The sequence below is a fragment of the Malaclemys terrapin genome, chromosome 3 (assembly GCF_027887155.1).
Source record: "Malaclemys terrapin pileata isolate rMalTer1 chromosome 3, rMalTer1.hap1, whole genome shotgun sequence".
NCBI classification, from domain to species: Eukaryota; Metazoa; Chordata; order Testudines; family Emydidae; genus Malaclemys; species Malaclemys terrapin.
In genome coordinates, this window is record NC_071507.1 from 14142815 (window position 1) to 14165071 (window position 22257).

The window sequence follows — 22257 nt, forward strand, 5'->3', positions numbered from 1 at the left end:
TAAAGCTAGGTGTTTATGTATAATGTGTGGTTCAAAAAAAAAAAGGGGGGGGAGAGGGGCTTCACAGTACAAAAAACGTTTTAGGTGAACAATTTATGGGAATAATAATTTCGCAGTGTGTAGATTCTCAATTTAATATGAATAAAATCATTTGGCAGTTTATATCCCGGCACGCCAAGAAAAAAAAAAGTTCTCCATCTGTGCATCAGTACCTCCGAGCTCTTTCAGAAACAGTTTCTGCTCCGAGTCAGAAATAATTCGTATAATCCTAGCAAACAAGTAGAGAAAGGCCTATTAACAACCACAGTTGGCAATAACCTTAGGTCCTGTCAAACAATAACACCATAATCTGTCAGACAAAGGCTTCTGATACGTGGAGGTCATTGACCTCAGAAATGAAGAGGTGGCATCCCAGGAACATACAACTATTATTTACACTACCAAAAGCATCTTTCCTCTAGAAGGCTAGATTGATAAAACATTGACAATACCATTACTGCAGAAACACTTTCCTGGAGGTTATAAAATGCAACCTTTATTGTTTGAGACATAATGCAATTTGAAATTCCATAGCCTCTATAGAGTACCACTGCAAGAATGGTGCCCAGTTCCAATTACCCAGGGTTCAGTAGACTTATTCATGGAATGTTCTCTGACTGTGTAGTACATCCCAGCCAATTCATGTGCCTGGATAGAATAAAGGGGTCACATGCTACTCAGGCCTCTCCTGAAGGCACAAGTTTACGCTATGCACTCTGCTCCTTCAACCTGGATATTCTATAGCCAATCAGTTATGCAAAAGTATAAAGACAGGCTGGGTGGGGAGGAAGGTGCGGAGGGGAAGGGTTAGCTTAATCACTGCACAAAATGCTTTGAAAATAAATTTAAGAAACAGTCATGTTAGTGCATACACATGCTCAGCACTGCACATTAGAAGATGAAACTATAAAAATATTGTAGGGAATGGACAGTTCCCAACTTCCAAGTGAAGAAACAACATGGGAACCATATAAATATAAAATTGATTTGTCTTTTATAATTTTATTTTTTTTACATGCACCAAGGTAAAAGTGAGTAGCTTCAGTAGTGGAGTGCTCCTGCCTGCATGCCTCATGTCCTTATATTTTAATTAGAAAGGTATTTAATATTTTTAGTGGATCCTGCATATTTTTAAAGATGCACACTAGCAAGAATACAAAATCTTTCAATTCAACCATCTAGTGCTTCCCTGAATAATGTTTAGAGGAACAGTGAACAAAAAAATCCCAGAGGAAGATTGAGAGTGGGCCGGTCTTCACTTCAGGAAGCTCAACGCTGCTGCAATCGATGTAGCAGGGGTCGATTTAGTGGGTCTAGTGAAGACCCTCTAAATCGACTGCAGAGCGCACTCAGTTCAACCCCGGAACTCCAGCTCCCCGAGAAGATTAAGGCAAGCCAACCAGAGAGCATCTCCCGTCGATGCAGCGCAGTGAAGACACCGGGGTAAGTCGACCTAAGCTACATCAACTCCAGCTTCGTAATGCATGTAGCTGGAGTAGCGTAACTTAAGTTGACTAACCCTGGTAGTGAAAATAAGCTCAGTGTCCCTCCTTGAGCGAAGCCTACATTAATAACCATAGGCCAGATCATGCCAGTACATAGGGACATAAGAGGGAGAAAAGACCCCCACCTGGATGCTGATGAATGGACACCCAGACCTTGGATTCAGGCATGAAAGAGAAATAGGGACTTACTACTTGTCCCTCTGTGCTCACATCCCACCCACCTGTTTTTTGGGCACCAGACAGGGAGTAATCCCAATGAGACAGTCAGTTTCACCATAAAAGGGTGATTACTACACCAGTAATCTGCCTATCTGAAGCAAGCTGGGGAGCAGTGAATGAATCTTTTCCTGCACTACCCATTACTTGGGGAAAATTATAAAACCATGACATAGCACTACATAAAAAGGGCTGCTTAAATAAAACAAAGAAAAAGAATTCAGCTCTAAAAGTTCTTGCTTCTCAACTAAGGTACCTGCTTGTCAGGCTTCTTCACTGAAAGGCAAACAACAAAAACACTTTAATTACGAGTGCTGCTATATCTGAAAGACAAGTATTGTCTGGATTAAAATTAATTAAAGAATCAATGCAAGAAAAAATCCTGAATCTGTCTATGACTATTGCGCACACTTAATACAATACACTCGGTTAACACCAAAGTACAGTATTGCTCGCAGCACTTAAAAATCTCACATTGCATGCCACTTTGGTCTTAAAATTTCCTTGCAACACATTTCAATTAGATAAATTCAATTAGTTATCAAAATCTATTTATTAATCTAATTTTAAATGTGCTGCTAAGTAAAATAATTTACTGCATATTTGAGACTGTCGGACATTAAGCAGTTCATCTTTCTGAAATGTTAGACATTCTACCTTTCCAATAAATCAGTTTTTCAATACGTTCCTTTTGGGAATGCACTGGCAGTAAAACAAACTGCAAGATCGGCAAATTATTAAAATACTGATGTAGTAATTCAAGTGCAGCAACTAATGAGTTGTAAAGTTCACTTCCAAAAGCAGGGCACTGTATACATTAAACATGTATACAATATTTTCTGTTTATAATAAATAATTTAGAGTTGGAAGGTGAATTACATTAAATAATTCAACTCAAATAGATTTTTATGCAGCTGCTTTTCGGAACTGAATTTATTTGGAATAATTCATGGATGCAACTTTTCCAAATTTTATATTTACGCACTTGTTTAATAATTCAGTGACAACTTATGTCAGGGAGGGATCAGTAGAAATGTCTGGGTGATTTTCAATGAGTTAAACAGAGATAGCTCCTTTTACATGTTGCAAATTACATTTAAAAATAGTACAGTTCAAAAGGTATTTTAAATAAAGGTAAAATATTGGAGATCCTACAGAACTCGCCTATTTAATGTAAGCACTGCTATTCTTGAAAAAAAATGAAACAAAACAAAAACCAAAAAAAAAACACCCCACACTCCATCCTGGTTGCCTCATGTTCATTATGATTTGGCAAACAGATTTCTTTTCTTTGCTCCCCCTCCCCCCACTTCCTTAAATAAGCATGTTTCACAAAAGAAACATGTGGACATGTTGATAACTAGAAATCAAGTGTAGATGTTAACACCTCTTTTGCCCACAAATTGGTCACTTATTATTTGTAGTGCTGAAAGTTGCAAGATAGAATTGGGTCCCCACTGTGTCAGGTGCTGTAAAAAACCAAACCAAACCAAACCAAACCAAACCAAACCAACACACACACACACACACACACACACACACACACACACACACACACACACACACACACAAGACTACATGGTTGCTGCCACAAGGTATGTTAACATCTAGAAATTATCTATGGCTATATACAAATGGAAACAACCTGTCACCTTGGTAACTAAATAAGTACTAAAAAGTTCATAGTGATAAAAGTTATAGCGTCATTGTTTAGAAATAAATGTGATTATACATTCTCTCTCAAATAGAATATATTTTAAACCAAAAATTACTATGCTGTTTTAAGAAAGTATCTCATATTTTAAGAAAGTATCATGAACCATGAGATATGGCAATGATTAATATACTGTGGCTGATAGTGAAAATAGTTAAGAAGGGAACAAGTAAAACATGTATATCACTTTCTATTATCCGCATGGTTAAACAAGTATTTCGTTAATAAAAAGACCTTAGACCAGTCCCAAAAATTTTACTAGCCATGTGTATCAAAATGGATATTCTCCAGAGGAGAAGTGATAATTATTTACATGTAATTATTGTTCTTTGAAGATATATAGATGTACTACAGCTCAATACTGGTAGGAAACTAGCTCAATGCTGGTAGGAAACTCACAAAGCTTAAAGTTCTAAGCAGCAAGCTCCAGCGAGGGCATCACTTGCCAACCCTGTAGTGGAGTTGCAATGATACCTAGAGCTTCCAGTTATCACTGCATTTGAAGCAAAAAGTGGAAATTTGTGAAATTTGGAAAAACAATAAAGGATTATAGAACGTTCCACTTTGAGGGCAGGTAAGTAGTGGTCAATCTGGTTCTCTCTCATCAGATAACATTAACTACAGTATCTCTTATCCAAAGAGACGTTATAATAGATTCCTACTCTAAGTGTCATCTTTCAACAATATGTAAGTACACCACCCAAAGCTATTGCAACAGACAGTAAAAGACACACTGCAAGGAAAAACATATGTTACATTCAATTTAAAATATAGGGGAGAGAGGGAGCTAAGATATCTTAAAAATATGTACAGCAAAATTAGGAGGTGGCAAGAGAAATAAGTTCTGTAACACCAGCAAGCCCGACTTGATTTTTGCTTAGGCAGTGATCAATCAATAATGCTTCATGAGATGTGCAACAAATGCCATATTGCTGCCCTGCAAATCTTCTAGAATGCGGCTCAAAAAGGAGGTCTTATCTCATTCAAAAAGGTCACAATAACACTCCATGTCACAAGGGGCTTTTTAACAGGTGTTTTCAGAGCAACAGGCTCTTCCTGAATCTGATCATTATACATTGCAGAGAAGGTAGTCTCCCTTCAACAGCTATGGAATGGAATGTCAGGGAAGATGTCTGTAACCCGGACCCAGATGATAACTATTCAAGAATGGGGTCTGTTTTTGGAGGAAGGCGGGAGGTGCATGTAGATGGCTCTGCATAGATAGATCTTTTGAGCAGCTAATAGGACTTAAAACACCAAACCTTGCACCTCCACTCTTTCATGAGCTATGCCGGGACAATGGGATTTAGATGGGGGATCTGGTTTGGTGAGGTGAGATACGACAAGGCTCAGTCTAATGGAACCCGACACTGCTATCAATAACAGGGTTGACAACTGCATTTGTATCAGGCAACAGGATGTCATTAGATTGTCCAAACAGCTTCCTCACCTGAATTTGTTCAGAACCTTTGCTACTAGAAATACCGAAGAAAGTCATGTGTGAACTTTCATAATCTATTTTTAATAAGCATCCATCTTTAATCAAGTCTTTATATAGTGATTTGCACTCTGGCATTCACAGGAATGGTAAATATCTCATCTACTATCCCTCTGATCAAAAGATTAACAGTTGTGTCTCTCAGAAGAGCTTATCTATGATAGTGTTGTGTTTTCCTGACAGGTAAAAGGCAGCCAGAAATAACTTTGATGCAGACTGTAACACTGTAATATTCTATGAAGTTGAATTCTGTATAAACTCTGGGAACTATCACATCAAACCTACACTCACACCGACATGACTGACATTGGAGTCAATGCATAAAATCAGGTATATGACTTGAGAGTAGAGCAGTTTGGAAAATTTTGGATGGAACTTTTTTCTGTTGGAAAATTCTGATTTGTCAAAAGTGACATTTCTGCTAAACTTTTCAAGCTCAAGAAAATTTCATTTAGAAGTTGAAAAATAGCATTTTGATGAGGTTAAACGGGAACATTTTGACTTTCTGTTTTGAAATGAATTTTCATTTCAATTATTTTAATTCTATATTATACAGTGTAGTATAGATAAGTCAAAATTAGAAACAGTGTTGGTTTTTAGAAATTACATTTTTGGGAAATTTCAAATGGGTGGGGGAGGAACAATTTTTTTTTTATTATTATGGAAAATCCTGCAAAGTGGAAAATTTGTGTTTTTATCCAGGTCTATTTTAGACTTTCAGCCTCAGAGCTTTCCAAATTGCTTAGACTTTCTATTTATAGGAAACACTAGGGGAGAGAAGGAGAACATCTCAGGGCCTGGCAAGCCCACAGTAATTTCTATTGCATGGTCCACTCTGAAATAAACCAGGCATGTTTGCCTGTGATGTGCCTCACACAAGGATACTTCTTGATGCTGCTGGGATGCTTTTTCTATGACACCCAAGAAAGAGAGGGTAAGGGGAGGAGAGGGAATTCAAAAATCAAATGTTAAGAGTGAAGACTAGAATGTTATTAATGCACACTATGGTGAACTAAGGCACAGTGAGACATTACTCCTCAACAAAGGCTCAGTATTCAAAACCTCTGAGGTGTCCAGAAGGAACAATCATATTTTATAGCAACCTGCAAGGAACTATTATAAAAGGATAACTAAGGAACATAAGAAGTTGTCAAGATGACTCAATGAGACAACAGGTATGTTGGAGTGAACTGCAGAGTAGAGCACAGCAACTGCAGGGACCAACTCCAGTCAGCCCTAAGAAAGGAATTAATGGTTAGAGGCAACATAGTTTGTTGACAATGCAATCATTATCTTGCTGGACCCAGTGACTTTGGAACTTCAAACTACTACAGGGGCCTGCGAGTCTTATGCAAGGAGCACAGATCTGAGAATAAGGATCTTAGACAGCATGTATCTTTTGAAAGCATCTTTCTTTTCAAGCCTCACTCCCATTCTATCCCTCAAAAGAAGTTTCCCAGTGACTTACCTCTGGGTATTTTAACTTTAAAGTTTTATGCATTTCTCGAAAACGACTATACCGCCTGAATACTGTCCAGGTCTCATCCAGGACTGTTATCTATTCACCAGAAAACAAACAAAAAACAGTTTGTCATTATAAAGAATGCAGCAAACAAAGTTGCTATATAAAGCAGGCAACATTAGTTCCCATATGTAACACTACATAGTTTGATAAGTTTACTTAATTTTTCAGTTGTAACGGTGGTAGAATGTATTGGGAGGGGAGCACAACTGGCTTTTGACAAAATTAGTTGCTTGATTTCACATACAAGAAATCTTTAGCCATTTTTATTCAGTAACAGAGACTGAACACTTTTATTGCATATTCCAGAGTGGCTTCACAAATCTGTATGCATGTGAAAATACCCCCTCAAAACCTTTCAACTGTGTAGTTATGGTGACTTTAGATACCAAAATTATTATTTAAAATAATGAATGGTATAATCTATTGCACTATAGTACACAGCACTGGTTTTGTGTCACTATACGTATATATATTACGCACATTCATACTGTAAATTATTGCATGAGAGTATTTAACATTTGTAAGCTACATTGTAACAGTCATGTAATTTTCGAGGTTTCAATTGAATATATTTCTTCAAAATGGAATGGGTTCTATAGCATCCTTACTCACATGGGTGTGCACCTTACTCATAAGAGTAGTTCCACTGAAGCCAACAGGATTATTCCTTGAGTAGGTACTTATCAATGTCACTAAGGGGGGCACAACCTATCCTAAGCAATTGGGAATACCTGAACTCCTTGTTTCAACTGAGAAATTCTTTGACATAAAGTAAGTTTTTCAGTCTCTGAAATTAGTAGAAATTATTGCAATTCCAAAGTCTTAACATATATACATACCTGGTATTAAATTAAATCTATTAACCTGGCTAATAAGAGTTATAGCCCTTGAACTTCTTATGTTATGCATGGAGGGCAAAGATAAACATGTCAACAAAATTTAATTCCAGAAAGAACTTGGTTTGGCTTTTAACACCAAAGTAAATCTAAAATAACTATTGGTCACTATTGATCATATAGTGTAGTTACAGCACTGGAGAAAAGCAGACAAGATGGAATAATAGGGGAAGGGGGAAAGAACTTGGAACAGCAAAACCAGAAGGAGCTTGTGTATGAGTTCCTTATTTGGTCACAGCTAACTCATTAATACCATATAAACTATGACCTTTTCATTCCCTCTTGATGTGCATACAACAGTGGAATTACATAGTGATAACATTTTGCAAAAGGAAAAATAAATGTGCATTGTGTAACGTAGCAACTAGAAAAAATAAGGGCATGTAACAAATTGATCTCAAGATATTCAGTTCTCTTTTTAACGTAGTTAAGAATATGAGTTTTCTACTGCTTCAAGTCTTTAATAAGCAAATTCATTACCTTTCCCTTCTTTGAATTTTTTTTTTTATAAAATCCATCTTTCATGTCACAAATATGATCAAACGCTACTTAAACATAATCAACATTTATGCATGACACATTGCATTTCCTTATAAACAATTCATACCCAATTGCATCCACAATATTTTTTAATAAATGTCTCAAGGATTTAAGAATCACCTGAATGCACTTAACAGTTTGAAATAAATATATACTGTAACAGTGAATGACGATTCAACAAACAGTTTGATATACTGAAGAATGTTAACCTTTTAGACAAAATGATTTTTAATTTACCTAGATGATAACATCACTCTAAGAATCTAAGCAAATGTTAGACTATAATAGGATGTCTTTCACAATGCAAAAATGATACATGGGGTAGTAATTAACTAATGTTTGAGCAACTATAATGTTCAGGTCATTTAATTGTTTGTTTTAATTATGTATTTCAGGGATTATAAATAAGCGGTAAAATTTAACTCTGGGCTGACACTCTTAAGCTTACAAGATCTCAGTCCAGAAATGACTGTTGCCCTTTTTCTAAGTTTCAGGGGGAAGGAGGGGGAGTCTTAGCAGGCTCAAAACATTAATAGCCCTCTGGACCACACACCTGTGGAAGAGCACTGATGTTAATGTGCCAAAAATGCCTGTCAACATATCTTGCTCTGGCATCTGAGAACTGCATAAATTCTAGGGAAGCAAAGAATTACTCAAATCAAACTGCCTCGAGATGACTTCAAATCCCAATTATTATTTCGCACCTCCATCCTGTGAAACTTTACCAAAGCTCAATGACTCTATTATCTACCTTGCTTGATGCTAGACTGGGTTGAGGTAAGTAGAAGGCAGTATTGAGAAGCTATGTTCCAAGGTTGTTTTAAAAATGAAGGCATTAACTCCAACAGTCCTTTGGTGGGTAGGGGCGGGGGGTTGCTCTAAATCATATGGCCCCTTTCTCTAGTGTCAATCCAGCAGCCAGAGAAAGTAAAAAACTTCAAACCATTGCTATTTTAAAATCCTTCCTTGGTTAGTTTGTGTTCTGCTGCCCAGGCAATGATACTTTCTTCACACCCTCAATGCTGAGATTTCAAGTGGCTCAATTTCAATGTTTGGCAGGATCCTAATATTCCCAAAAGCTCCATAATCCTCCTGGATGTTAGGACAGGGCAGACTCAGACTACACGCATGAAGAGAGGGTGGTTGTGCAAAACCTAATGTAACTTTCTATAGCCACTACAGAGGGCCTGTTCCAACCAATGTAGTCAAAAGAGTCTCTAGTGTGAGCATAGCTTCTGTGGCTACCCAGCCAAGAAAATCTGCAGAACTTCCCTAGAGCAGTAGCATATAAAGTTAATTTGGGCTGGACTGGGCAGGTCATTTTTGTGCTGCTGCAGTTCAAAATATCAAATTTTATATCTAAAACATAGGGACTGTTAGTCCATATACAGAGGATATGGGTAAAACTTTCAAAAGGCTGACCTGCAGAATGGGATTTAGTTTCTTTTAAATTTTATGGTATGTTCTGCCACAGTTTATTTTAAAACAATTTTATATTATCAGTGTTAGCATCTATATATAGAGGATAGCACATAATGTATTTTTTCCATAACATTTTAAACTCATTTTTAACATTGTGACAGTGCAATACTAAATATGGATTTATGTGGAAAACAACAGCTATTTTTGGAACCCTTGTAGTCGATCAAATTAAATATATTTTTGACTTTATTGCAAACACTAATAAATTAATATTTAATTGAGTAGTCTAAAACTGCAGTTTTATTTCTGCTCTAGATTAAACAGGGTTATTTCCTACCTGGAAATTAGGTTTATGGAAAGAGAATATGACAATGCGGACTGCTGAACTTTTCTTCTGCTTGGTGACAAAGGGTAAACAGTTTAATCAATATTTTATGCTGATTTCCTACAGAGGCACTCATAAGAAAACTGTAGTCATTGTCTTTTTTTTTTTTAAGACACAAAAACAACAGTGAAAAAAGTAATTAAAAATGTGCCCTATCCTGAAGCCAACAGAAAGGGAGATAAAAAGATAGGAGAAAGCGTAGCCTATTTAATTATTTTTGTGAAATAATAGTGTAGTTATTGTCACTGTGAAAATTAACAGTTCCTCAATGCACCAGATGTGCGCCTTGCAAATAACTTCTGCAAGCTCTATTTACAAAATTAAGTTATATTAATTTTACTTCTGTTCGCATAGCAGAACCAGATACAGCACTGCAGAACCAGATCAGTTATAGGTGAATGAGCTGAATTCTTCTCGGGCTCATTTATCATCTGCAGGATTAAGTTTGATGCTATTTTACAGTACTTTTTCCAGAGTATAATCACCCGTTAGGACTTTACATCTACACGCAGTATCAGCCAAGAGGTCCAAATGGTACAGTAAGTAAAGGAGTATGAGGAAGTTCCAAATGGTTACGCTGCAGATCTTTTCCTTGGAGAAAGATTCCATCTCCACCAATGACATTAACTATGGCACTCGTCAAATGGGACTTTAACGTTGTGGGACAGGTGACTCGTTTGGCTTTCAAGTCAGTATGGTTTTGATCCAGTGATGGGGAAAGCTGAAAACCTTGTTTACATTTTTGTTTCTGCCACAATCTATGAACTCAGCATCTGAAGATCTAAAATTCAATGGTCCTAAATTATAACTAGATTTACACAGATCTCTTTCTTGGAAGACATTTTTGACTAAAATATCGAGCAAAGAATTTAAAGGAGAACTGAGGATTTTTAAAAAAAAAAAATGTATTTATATTTATTGTATTTAGGAGGCTGTGAGTGAGTGAGAGATATTTTCTCTAAAAACAGAGGTTAATTATCTCTCTTCTGCCTCATACTAATCTTTAGAGTTGTCTTTTGGAGTCAGTGAAATCCATGCCTGGAGGAGTCAAAATTTTGAGGGAATCCAGTACAATCTGATTGAGTCTGTGGATGAATGGTGACATCAGTGGCATTATATCCACCACAAGCTTCCTCCTGGATGCTGGCCAATTGCCTGCCTCTAGAGTGGGCTTCCCTGCTGAACATCCATTGTGGCTTCTGGCCACAACTATGGGCAGTACAACAACATGAGAGTAAGCCTGGATTGAGAGCAAGTGACTCTTGCATTCCAATCCCAGTCCCAATATAAACATACTCTGAGGCTTTGGTCAAGTCATTTAAATAATCAAGTACCTTCACTTATGTTAACATGACCGGCTATTTTGGATTCTCTACGGAATGCATACAAAACTGCCTGGCAGATGGGAGTTTATATGGAAAACTATCCATTGGCACTGTGTAGGAAGGATATTAATATTAGCAACTACCACTAGACACCAGCATAAGTGGCTGGACTTCACCTCTCCTGCTGCAGAAGAGGCTGGTGCTGACCTAAGGAGTCTCTTTTATAGAAAATGAATCAATTCAATGTGGGGTCTCAAGTCTAGGGTCTCCTGAAAATAATAAAGGTAGGATCTTGTGCGCAATGGTTTCACCGTGATGGACTAGAGTTAGCTAACTATGAGGGTGGAGGGACCATTTAAAAGACCCACTCCAAAAAGCTAAAGCTCACCTATGGATGGACACAGTGCTAAGCCAGCCTGCACTAGAAAATAATGTTTTGTCTTGACGATATACTAGTATAGCTAGAAGTGAACTTATTCAAGGACTGCCTACTAGATTGAAGGACTTGCGAATATTTAGACTAAGGTGCTGCCAAGATCCCCTGAATTGCTCGCTCTTCTTTGTGATACCAGGGAAAAAATGTATCCATTTTTTGCCAGCAGAAGACATTTTTTCACACTCATTTCTTGATTTTGTTTCTTCAAATTATGGCAATATCTAGGGTGTTGGCCACATACTAATTTAAGCATCTGCTGATAAAAATGTATGTTTCCAAAGATTCACAGATGTGGCTTGCTTATCTTTAGATGTTCTCTGATAGTTCAACGTGTATCTGAGTCAGAGTTTGAGGGCTGTAGGGTGCAGGAAAGTCATAGTTTTGTGGTAGGAAAAGAGCAATAAAAGTTTGAGCAGTTTGTTGGGAGACCAACAGCAGGAGTAAGACTAGGGAAAAAATCTCACTCTGATAAAAGAGAAACTTAGATCTAAATTTGGGAGAAAGGAAAGATTCTCAGGTAATGAGTTATTTCAGCAGCTGGTAATCTTCCCTGACCATGAGGGACATCCATGAAATAAACAGGGTAGAACCTTCCTTTCCTTAATAGATTCATAGATTTTAAGACTAAAGGGAAGCATAACATCATCTAGGTATGTGCAAAAGACTATCTAGAAGAGGTTGAGAGAAAATTACTTCTCCCAAATCCTATCCTATAGTAATCCTAAACTATTAATAACCTTGGGACTTTACAGAACATTTTCATTCTATTAAGAAAGTAACTAAGCATCAACCTAACTTCACCTGGTGGAGAATAGGCTTTGAGGGACACCTCTTGAGAGGTAGTCAATCTGGATTAAAAAAAGCTATATCTGCCTAAAGAAAACAATTTTGGTGAAGAGGCCTCATTCTCAATCTAGCAAACAGAGTTATCAGTAGGCTCAGGAACCCATAATCTAGTTTTTGAGGTTAAGACCATATTGACAAGATAATTAAGTATTTCTTGAAACCTTCCACAAGGCAGGTATCAGTAAACTCTTTCCACTTTTGAATCTATAGTCGAGTCAAATGCAGTGTGTTTTGAGGAGTGAAAGTGAATCACCTTGGCTTATCTTTTGGTCTCAGAAACGAAACCGGGAGCCAGGCATCTGGAATGCAGGTTGTCTCATCATTTATTAGTCAACTATCAAGGTAGAGGAAGATGTGAATTTCTTTCTTTCCCAAGTGAGCTTCTGCCACGGCTAAGGCTTACTTAATACCCTGGCCAAAATGGTAGAGCTTTGCACTGCTAACGAACCCCTCCAAAGAAGATACAAAGGTAGTTCCTGAGAGATGACCTGGCAGATACGTGTAAGTAAGTGACTGAAGTAGAGCACCAAGTCAATCCTGTGAATTTAAAATGCTACAATTGAGACTAAGGTCACCATTCTGAACTTGCAGATAGAGATGCTGAGTAGTCATAAGACCAGAATGGAATACAGAAGCATAGGAATTGACATAATGAATCATATCAGTGCTCCATCTCATCTAATAGGCTATCTCTAGCAATGATCAGCATTAGATGCTTTAAAGGAAGACGCAAAAACCTGTGTAGTGGACATATCTGCAGTAACCATTTCACTGAGGAAATTTCTTCCTAACCCCTATCCCTTAATGGTTGGCTTATTCCCTAAAGCATGAGGTATCTTGCTTGTAATTTCTCCCCCACTCATCTGAATTAGGTTTGGATGGTCTCATTATACCCTCAAGCATTTTGGTCTTCAAGAGTAGAAATCATTCAGTCAATATGGTATCTTTATGGAAGACAGTCTTGTAATTATGGTTCCATGAATCACAGAATCATAGAACTAGAAGGGACCTTGAGAGGTCATCTAGTCCAGTCCCCTGCTCTCGTGGCAGGACTAATTATCTAGACAATTCCTGACAGGTGTTTGTCTAACCTGCTCTTAAAAATCTCTGATGGTGCAGATTCCACAATCTCTCTAGGCAATTTATTCCAGTGCTTAAACACTCTGACAGTTAGGAAGTTTTTCCTAATGTCCAACCTAAACTGCCCTTGCTGCAATTTAAGCCCATTGCTTCTTGTCCTATCCTCAGAGGTTAAGAAAAACAATTTTTCTTCCTCCTCCTTGTAACAACCTTTTACATACTTGAAAACTATTATCATGTCCCTTCTCAGTCTTCTTTTCCAGACTAAACAACCCCAATTTTTTCAAACTTCCCTCATAGGTCATGTTTTCTAGACCTGTAATCATTTTTGTTGTTCTTCTCTGGACTCTCTCCAATTTGTCCACATCTTTCCTGAAATGTGGTGCCCAGAACTAGACACAATACTCCAGTTGAGGCCAAATCAGAGGGGAGTGGAGTCGGGGGCCCTGCAACCAGATTGCTGAATAGAGAGAGGGAACCCAGGAGCAGAGAAGTAGCAGCGTTCTAAGCCCCTGGTGGAGTGGCAGTTGTAGGCTTATATAACAAGGGCTGTGGGATGGGGCTTGGAGCCTAATAGTCACCATATGGAAAGCAGCTTGGGCAACAGCATGGCGTGGCCTCCAAGGAGAGAATATACTATAAAAGAGAAACATGAGTTGTGAGGACAGCAGAGAGAGTCAACTGCCTTGAATAAAGAAAGGATTATGGATTATAAGGGATATCCCAGGTACTAACCTCTGAAGAGCCCTAACCAATTTCAGAGTTGCCACCTACAGGCTATTAGGTATTATGTTTATTACTGTAACTAAGCTGATAACAAAGGCATACGAGTGTAACAATAGTAGACTCCCATTCCCTGACACTGCTATGTCACCCTCTTCTATTGTTCTGACCTGTGGAAAGGCTGCAACTTGTTCCTTAGTAGTTACTTGCAAGAGGGATTCTTGAAAAGTTAGGGGGAGAGGGATGATTTGGTATCATGAAGTCAAAAAGTTCCCCGAAGCCAATGGCTTATTGAGCTGATGTGGTTAAGGCATTTCAGTTTCATAGCCAATGGTACGCAAGGAAGTGATGTGGCCAGCTGCAGGTCTGACCACCTTTGACCTAACCTGATGGATCAGGTACCAATTTTGCAGCTGGCAGAATGTGAGCACAGCTCAGAAATGATCTGCATGTTGTAGTGAAAGCCCTTTAACCTGCGGTAGCTAATGAAAAACTAGGTCAGCAAGTTTGACACACAGCAGCTAAAGGCTGTCAATCCTCTTATCTCTGACCCCAGCCAAATTGATGTCTTCAGTCTGCAGAGATGTGTCAATCATACAGGCTTGTGCATGCTCTACCTTCACCAAGCATGTTTCCATTCAGCTTTTCATGTTTTGCTTTGAAGCGAGACGGTCTCGATTCCTGGGTTAGGAAGGAAAGGCAGTGTACCTGTACTTACCCAGCAAGGTTGAACATGAAAAAATCTCAGGGAGAAACTATGCTGGAAGAGATAACATTGAGGAGGAAGGAGATAGGAATTGGAGAAACTAACAGAGTTTGGACATGGAGAAAATGAATGGAGGGTGGAAGGAGAGGAGTAACATGGGGAGACCAGGGAGCAGATGGAACCTCAGAAAATGTCTATAGCTTAATGCTGTGTTTGTTATTAGAGGAAAACATGACAAGTTTAATAACGTCATATATCTAATCATTTTATATCAAACTGTACCGTGATTTTTGTGATAAAACCTGTATTATTTGTAAAACTTAGCTTGTGTTAGGATTCTAATCTCAGCTACTCTACTGTAACTTCAATGTAGTTACCCCAAATTTAAACTGGAGTAGTGAGATCAATAGTCTGACCACTGAAGTTTTGTAGTTGTGCATATGATCCATTAGATCAGGGGTGGGAAAACGTTTTAATCCGGCCCTCGAGCTCCTGCTGGGGAGCAAGATCTGGGGCTTGTCCCGCTCCAGTGCTCTAGCCAGGGAGCAAGGTTGGAGGCTTGCCCCGCTCCACGCGTCTCCTGGAAGCAGCAACATGCCTTCCCTCTGGCTTCTACGTGTAGGGGCAGCCAAGGGGCTCCACACACTGCCCGGCCCCAAGCGCCGCCCCCGCAGCTCCCACTGGCCGGGAACCACGGACAATGGGAGCTACAGGAGTGGCGCCTGTCCGCGCCTCTGCATGTAATCCGGAGGAAGGATATGCCGCTACTTCTGGGAGCTGCTTTATGTAAGCGCCGCCTAGAGCCTGCACCCGACTGCTTCCCACGCCCCAACCCTGATCCTCCTCCCGCCCTCCAAACCCCTCGGTCCCAGCCCAGAGCACCCTCCTGCACCCCCAATCCCTGACCCCAGCCCCACCCCAGAGCCCTCACCCCCTCCCACATCCCAACCCCGAATTTCCTGAGTATTCTTGGCCCACCATACCATTTCCATGCCCAGATGTGGCCCTCGGGCCAAAAAGTTTACCCACCCCTGCGTTAGATGCTGTATGCAGACATCCCCACAGTATCCAGTAAAGTGTGCTGTTGAGTAAGAAAGTTTGTGACAATGGGGATTTTTAATAGAAAAAACACAGAAGTGACAACCTTCAAAAAGAATATTTACAATGCTCCCTTTTTCTTTACCAATGAGATATCAGTGATAGTTAAGATTACATATATGAGTCTCTTACCAAGGATGACATCTTGCCCAAGTCAAGACACTGTCCCACACAGCTCATCTTGTTTTGCACATTTTGAGTAGAGTTATCATTTCTATCCTGCTAATAGTCATCTCTGAAATCCAGAATGTTTTCTGTTGGAAAGCCCTTTGGCAGCCAACACAATACATTTCCTGGGAATAATCATGCAGATTTCTAAAGTTTAACATTTTTTAACCTGGGAGTTTTCTTTCAGGTTGTCATCTACTTCTCTTGGCTGCTATACTGCTTGTGACATCATTGTGAGCAGCAGTCAACTTAGTTATATCTCCACACTTTATTACCAACTGCATTTCACAATGCAAGAATGTTTTCCACCTTTTGAACTCGGATGGCTAGGTAGAGCAATCTCATAACCACTTGCTAGTGAACTGTGGGCATTTTTCTGTCACTCCGTAATGGTATAACAAAGCAGCATGTGTGCAAGAAACCCAAACATTAAAGAAAGATAATTGAAAAACACTTACCTTTATCTCAAACTCATAGTGCTCATCTTTTCCCTGCCCACAAAGGACATAGCGCGGAATGCTAATTTTAATTGGGTCCTTTAGGTCATCTGGATTTGCTCCCAGAGAGCGACAGATCATCCGCTATCAAGTAGATATCAAATAAGAAGAACAAAGGAAGACCAGAATCACTACATGGAATATACTTTAGTTGGCTAGAAATAAGAAAATGCTCTTGGACAGAGAAGTAGAGAAAAGAGCATAAAGGAGGTAAAGGTTACTTAGAAACATGAAGGATTCTTTGAAAGAAAAATGGTAATCATCTTATTAATGAATCCTCACATTTCCTTTAGATATACATGAAAAAAACGGTGATAAAGCCATTTCAATTGTTTAATATTTGAAGGCATTTGCAGCTTAGAAGTAAAAAGCTAAAAAGGAAGCATTAAACTTTATGTTTTGATCTTGAAAAAATAAAAATATGAATTAGGACTTTACAACCGGAAATTAACCTTGCTTTTTGTTTGTTTTAAATAGCAGACCTATTTGCAGACAACATGCAAAGCTTGAGAGAATCTGGGCAGTCCTAAAAATATTTTAACTCCTAAAGCATTTTATAATTCTATACCATTTTATAAGGTACAGATAACACTTTAATCCATTGTCAAAACAGTTTCCTAGCATATCCTTTAAGCCGCATCTGATTAACAGAAACGTCAAATATGACAAATGTTCATGGTCTGGATAGCAAGGTGCTGGAGATTACAGACATCTTTACAGATAAGTCTACAATGAAAGCGCATTCCTTTGAATAAGAGCTAAGAAGATCTGCAATTTAGCAATCTTGTATTTTCCAAAGTTGTGTGAAAAATTAAAATATTTTTGCAACTCAAGATATTAATGTTTTGCAATGCTTGTGTCCAAAAGTGGCATAAGCATTTGTAATGAATAAAGATATTAATTATGTGATTTCTGGTACCATTAAGTTCTCCATCTTTTTAGTGGAAAGAGTTTAGTCTGAAAAGCTTCGTAATTTCACTTTTATTTTAAAAAGCAATAGCACTGAGACAAATACAAGTTTATAATATAGATTTAAAAAACAGCTTTAATTTTGCTGTCATATTCCATTTTTATACATAATGATGTTACCCAAGGACACCTATATAATCTAGACCGTGGCCCATCTCCAATGCTTTACTGATGACCACCTGAGACTCTGTGTTCTTTGCTCTGGAGCAAGCCGACAGGCTATTTAGAGGTCTTATTTCTATGAAAAAATACTAAAACCCCAGTTGAAAGTGTTATTTACAATTTATTAATATCTGACTTTTTATTGTATTGTAAATTGATCTCCAAAACCAAAATATCCTGTTTAATTTTTTTATATTTCTATACCACATATAAATCTTTTAAAGCAAAAAAGACCAGGTAATCTTCTGTTATTTTAGTAAGTGAAATCCATATTTATCACGTGTTGGATTGACAATCCTAGACAGCTTAGTAGAGGCACCACATTGCATGAACTCTTATGCTTAAATGCCCCAATTCTGACCAGCACGGACTATAACTAGGGGAGAGTGAGAGAAAATGTAGTTCAGTCTTCAGCTCACTGATCCTTGGTCTCTCCGCAACTGCCCACAGAGTGCTTGTTGGTTTCAGCTGTGATGGTGGTTTTTGCGCTGTGTACTTATAGCTAACAGGAACTGAACCAAGACTACCAACCCTTTCACATAGGCCTCTTTCTGTGGTATCTGTCCATAGATAACTTTTGGTTACTTACAGATTTACCTGGCTTGAACTGGCCAGCCAGAGCAAAAATCTCTCTCACACATTACTAATCCCAAACTCAATTTTTTAAAATATTATTAGGGCTGGTCAAGAACTTTTTGCCAACATCTTTTTCTAATAGAAAATTAGGCTTTCAAAAATGAAATTTTTCACAGAAAGCATCTGCTTTCTTGAAAATTTTCATTGTTTCCATTTGAAAACTAAACTTGAAAAACAGAAGTTATTGGTCAAAAGCTGAACATCTCAGTGGTTTTTGATTTCTAAAAGGAAGGAAAAAGGGTCTGATTTTTTTTGTTTAACGCTAATTAATATCTACCTTGAAAGGAGGAACAGTTCATTCCCCTGAAACTGACATTTTAGTTTAATCTGGCTATAAAATAATACCACAAAAGTTACTCTCAGTAAGTTAAAATAGTGACAGAGGGTGTTTATCACTTATTCATCTTTGTGGAAAATATATGGTTTCTACTGAGAATTTACATACAAATAATAGTTTAGAAAAAGAAAGAATATAGTACCAAACAAAATACAATACAGTATTTGGCAAAGAATGTCCTAACAAATTAACAAAGCTTTGACAACCATCAAATAACATTTAAATTACAGTGGAATAAAAGGAGTTTCAGTGCAAGACTGTTCCGTGAAAAGTGTAGAATTTACATTGCCTTAGATTTGAAGACAAATAAGAGTAGAGTACAGAAATTCTGTGGTGTATCTAACCAAATGCAGCCATGTAGTAGAATTTTTCTATATAATCCAAAAAGTGTTGCATACAGTATGTATAGTCACATACCAACCCTGATAACAGTAGCTCTCAAAATTATTTACTTTTTAAGTTCCAATGAGACTCACTTGGAATGTCTTCTCAGAATCAGTCAGGCCTTGCCTACATTACACTACAATGCTATTTTTGGTGGCAAAACTCTCCTGTTTTGGCGACAAAATAAAACTACCTCAACAAGAGGCATAAAGCTTCTTGCGGCAAAGTTAAACTGACAAAGCATCAGTGTAGATTGGGGTGGGCAAACTTTTTGGCCCGAGGGCCATATCTGGGTATGGAAATTGCATAGCGGGCCATGAATGCGGTCAAAATTGGAGGTTAGGATGCAGGAGGGGGCTGGGGGCTCTGGGGTGGGGATGGGGTTGGGGGTGCAGAAGGTTGCTTCGGGCTCAAGCAGCTCCCAGAACCAGCAGCATGTTCCCCCTCCGGCTTCTAGGCCGAGGCGCGGCCAGGCAGCTCTGCACTCTGCCCCGTCCGCAGGTGCCGTCCCAGCAGCTCCCACTGGCTGCGGTTCCCGGGCAATAGGAGCTGCAGAGGAAGCGTGCGGTGCCCGCTGGCTGCCCCTACGTGTAGAAGCTGGAAGGGGGACATGCTGCTGCTTCCAGGAGCTGCATGTACGGGGCAAGCCCCGGAACCCGCCCCCCAGCAGGAGCTCGAGGGCCAGATTAAAAAGTCTGGAGGACCGGATGAGGCCCCCAGGTCATAGCATGCCCACCCCGGTGTAGATGCTGCTGTTTGTTATGTCACCATTACAGGTTCCCCCAGTATCCCACATTGCTTGCTGTGACCGCTCTGCTCACTGTTTTGAACTCGGCTGCCTTGCATCTAGCTACACAGTCAAGCGCCCCTCCCCTTTCTAAGCTCCGGGAAGCTTTGGCATTCCTCATCACAGAGAGCTCACAGACCTGCTAAGGATGCTGCTCCCGCTAGCTGAGGAGGCTGTGGGAGAACTCAAAGGGAATCTCAGAACCATAGGCAGGCAGGCAGAGAGGGCTGATGCTGTGGTGAGGGGGAGGGGAGAGACTCCTGTGCAGAGCTGGGGGCTGATGTGGGGGGGTGTCCCCCGTGGGGGGGGTGTCCCCCTCCCACTACTTCAGGATTGGTTGCTCAGGCTGCTGTCTGAACTTAAAGAGACAGCATGCTGATGCACTCTCCCCCAACAGACACACTGTTTCTGTCTCTCCCTCTCCCCCCCATGCACACACTCCCTGTCACACACACCTCTCCCCCTCCCCCACACACTTCAGTTGAAAAGTGGCTGGCAACTGTTCCTATGGAACGATGGGACTGAGAAACCTGCAACATGTGATGCTGTACCTGCCCCATAAGGCATTGCAAACACTTCCCAAAGCATCCTGCGGGCAGTTGCACAGTGGGATAGCTGCCCACAGTGCGCTGCTCTCTGTGTCAATGCAAGAGCTGTTACTGTGGATGTGCTCTGCCGACACAAGGATGGATCATGTGGAGATGCAACAGCACTTTAATTAAAGCGGCATAATTTTTGTTGACAAAACTTTGTAGTGTAGACAAGGCCTTAGGCCTAAATGGGTTATAATGATTATGTATGTCCAACTGAAACATCATTGTGTTGTACTGTGTGAGCCCATAATACTCCTGGGGGAATTATGCACCACTGCACAATGCAGAATTAAGCAGAAATTGATGTTGGGCATGCAGAATTTCCTTCCCCCACCCCAATAATTGGGCTGCACAGCTGCTGGCCGCCATTAGGGACCGCTGGACCCAGCGGAAGACAAGGCCGGGGGGAGGGAGAGGGAACTGGAGAGTTCCCAGCAGCTGCAGTTCCCAGCACACCCTGAAGGAAGGAGGCGGCATCGCACAGGAAACTCTGTGCAAGCTGGGGACCCAGAATCAGGCTCTTTCTACCTCTGGATCCCTGGGCTCTAGGAGGGTAGGGTCTGTGAGTGTCTGGGCTGGTGGGGGTCAGGGTAGGTGGTATGAATGTCTGCGCTGGGGGGGGTGTGTCTGGGCTGCGGAGAGGCTGCAGCTAGGCTCGGGGTGGGGGCAAACTGGGTTGTCGTAGGGGTTTCTTTAACTCTCTACTCCCGGGGCAATTTTTTGTTGTGTCTGTATTGTTTCAGACATACTTGACAAATATTTTGAAATAAACTACCAAAATATTGAAACTGGTGTGATTATATAGTGTTATTTTGACAAACAAAATCTGTAGAATTTTTTGGTGCAGAATTCCCCCATAAGGACAAAAAAAATGTCCATCTATTCAAAACCTTCTGTATTGTCTTTTTTTCCCTATATATTTGTTTAAACAAAAATCAACATATTTCAATGTATTTAAGTCAACAGGTTTGTAGGTTTTTGTTTGGGGGAATGAGAATTGGGGGCTTTGTTACTATAAATAATCATAACACCCTATCTCCATCTAAACCACCCCAGATCCTTCCAGCGCAGATCTCCCAACCAAAATTGTTTTTAAACCTTTAAGAATTACATTATTGTTGTTATGGCTTAACATATAGTAGGAACTAATGCGTAATGTGCTTATATTAATGAAGAAACTGCACCTCAACTGGAGAGAGGTCTTTACAATTCAGAATTTCAGATTAGACCCCATCAGTCTTTCTGCCAAGGGCCATTTCCCTCAGATGGTCCAGAGAGCACATTCAACCAATGAATTAGTGTCCATGTACCAGAAAATATTATAAAACACACAAACATTTACTCCTCCTAAAGAGAAACAAGGGAAAGTAGAGAGACAACAGTTGATTTTTTATCGGTAAGAGAGGTAAGGGATAGATTTTATTATGTTACAGTCATGCCTATGGGTTACTGGAGCTCTCGTGCCACTTTTAAATAGTTCAGATAATTCCTGGAGTGGGATCTTAAAAGAGAGAGAGATAAGAATTCATTCAGAGCCACACATCATCATACAATGGGTCAGGAAGCAAACAGACAAGAGATAACAAGACTCTCAGATGGGTTTCAGGATCGGCATTTGGTGCATCTTATGGAGAGACATCAAGGGCCAAATGTTTCTATTCTTAATTGTTGGGAAGCATTAGCGTAGTAGCCCCAATTCCCTGGATTGCCAGCTGACCATGTTAGAAGTGTGAGACTTGTTATGAAACTTTTGGCAATCCTAGGTGCAAC

At 39.6% G+C, this 22257-nt stretch overlaps 1 protein-coding gene across 2 annotated transcripts in view; it reads right to left on the reverse strand.

Annotated features, from left to right (window-relative positions):
* KIF16B (kinesin family member 16B) overlaps positions 1–22257 on the reverse strand; it is a 217322-nt gene that overhangs the window by 36666 nt on the left and 158399 nt on the right. For both annotated transcript variants that reach the window (XM_054023261.1, XM_054023262.1), the window contains 2 exons: positions 16581–16703; positions 6441–6530 (listed from right to left, as the gene is read on the reverse strand). In XM_054023261.1, coding sequence (XP_053879236.1) covers positions 6441–6530; positions 16581–16703 — 213 coding nt within the window. The remainder of the gene's footprint in view (positions 1–6440; positions 6531–16580; positions 16704–22257) is intronic.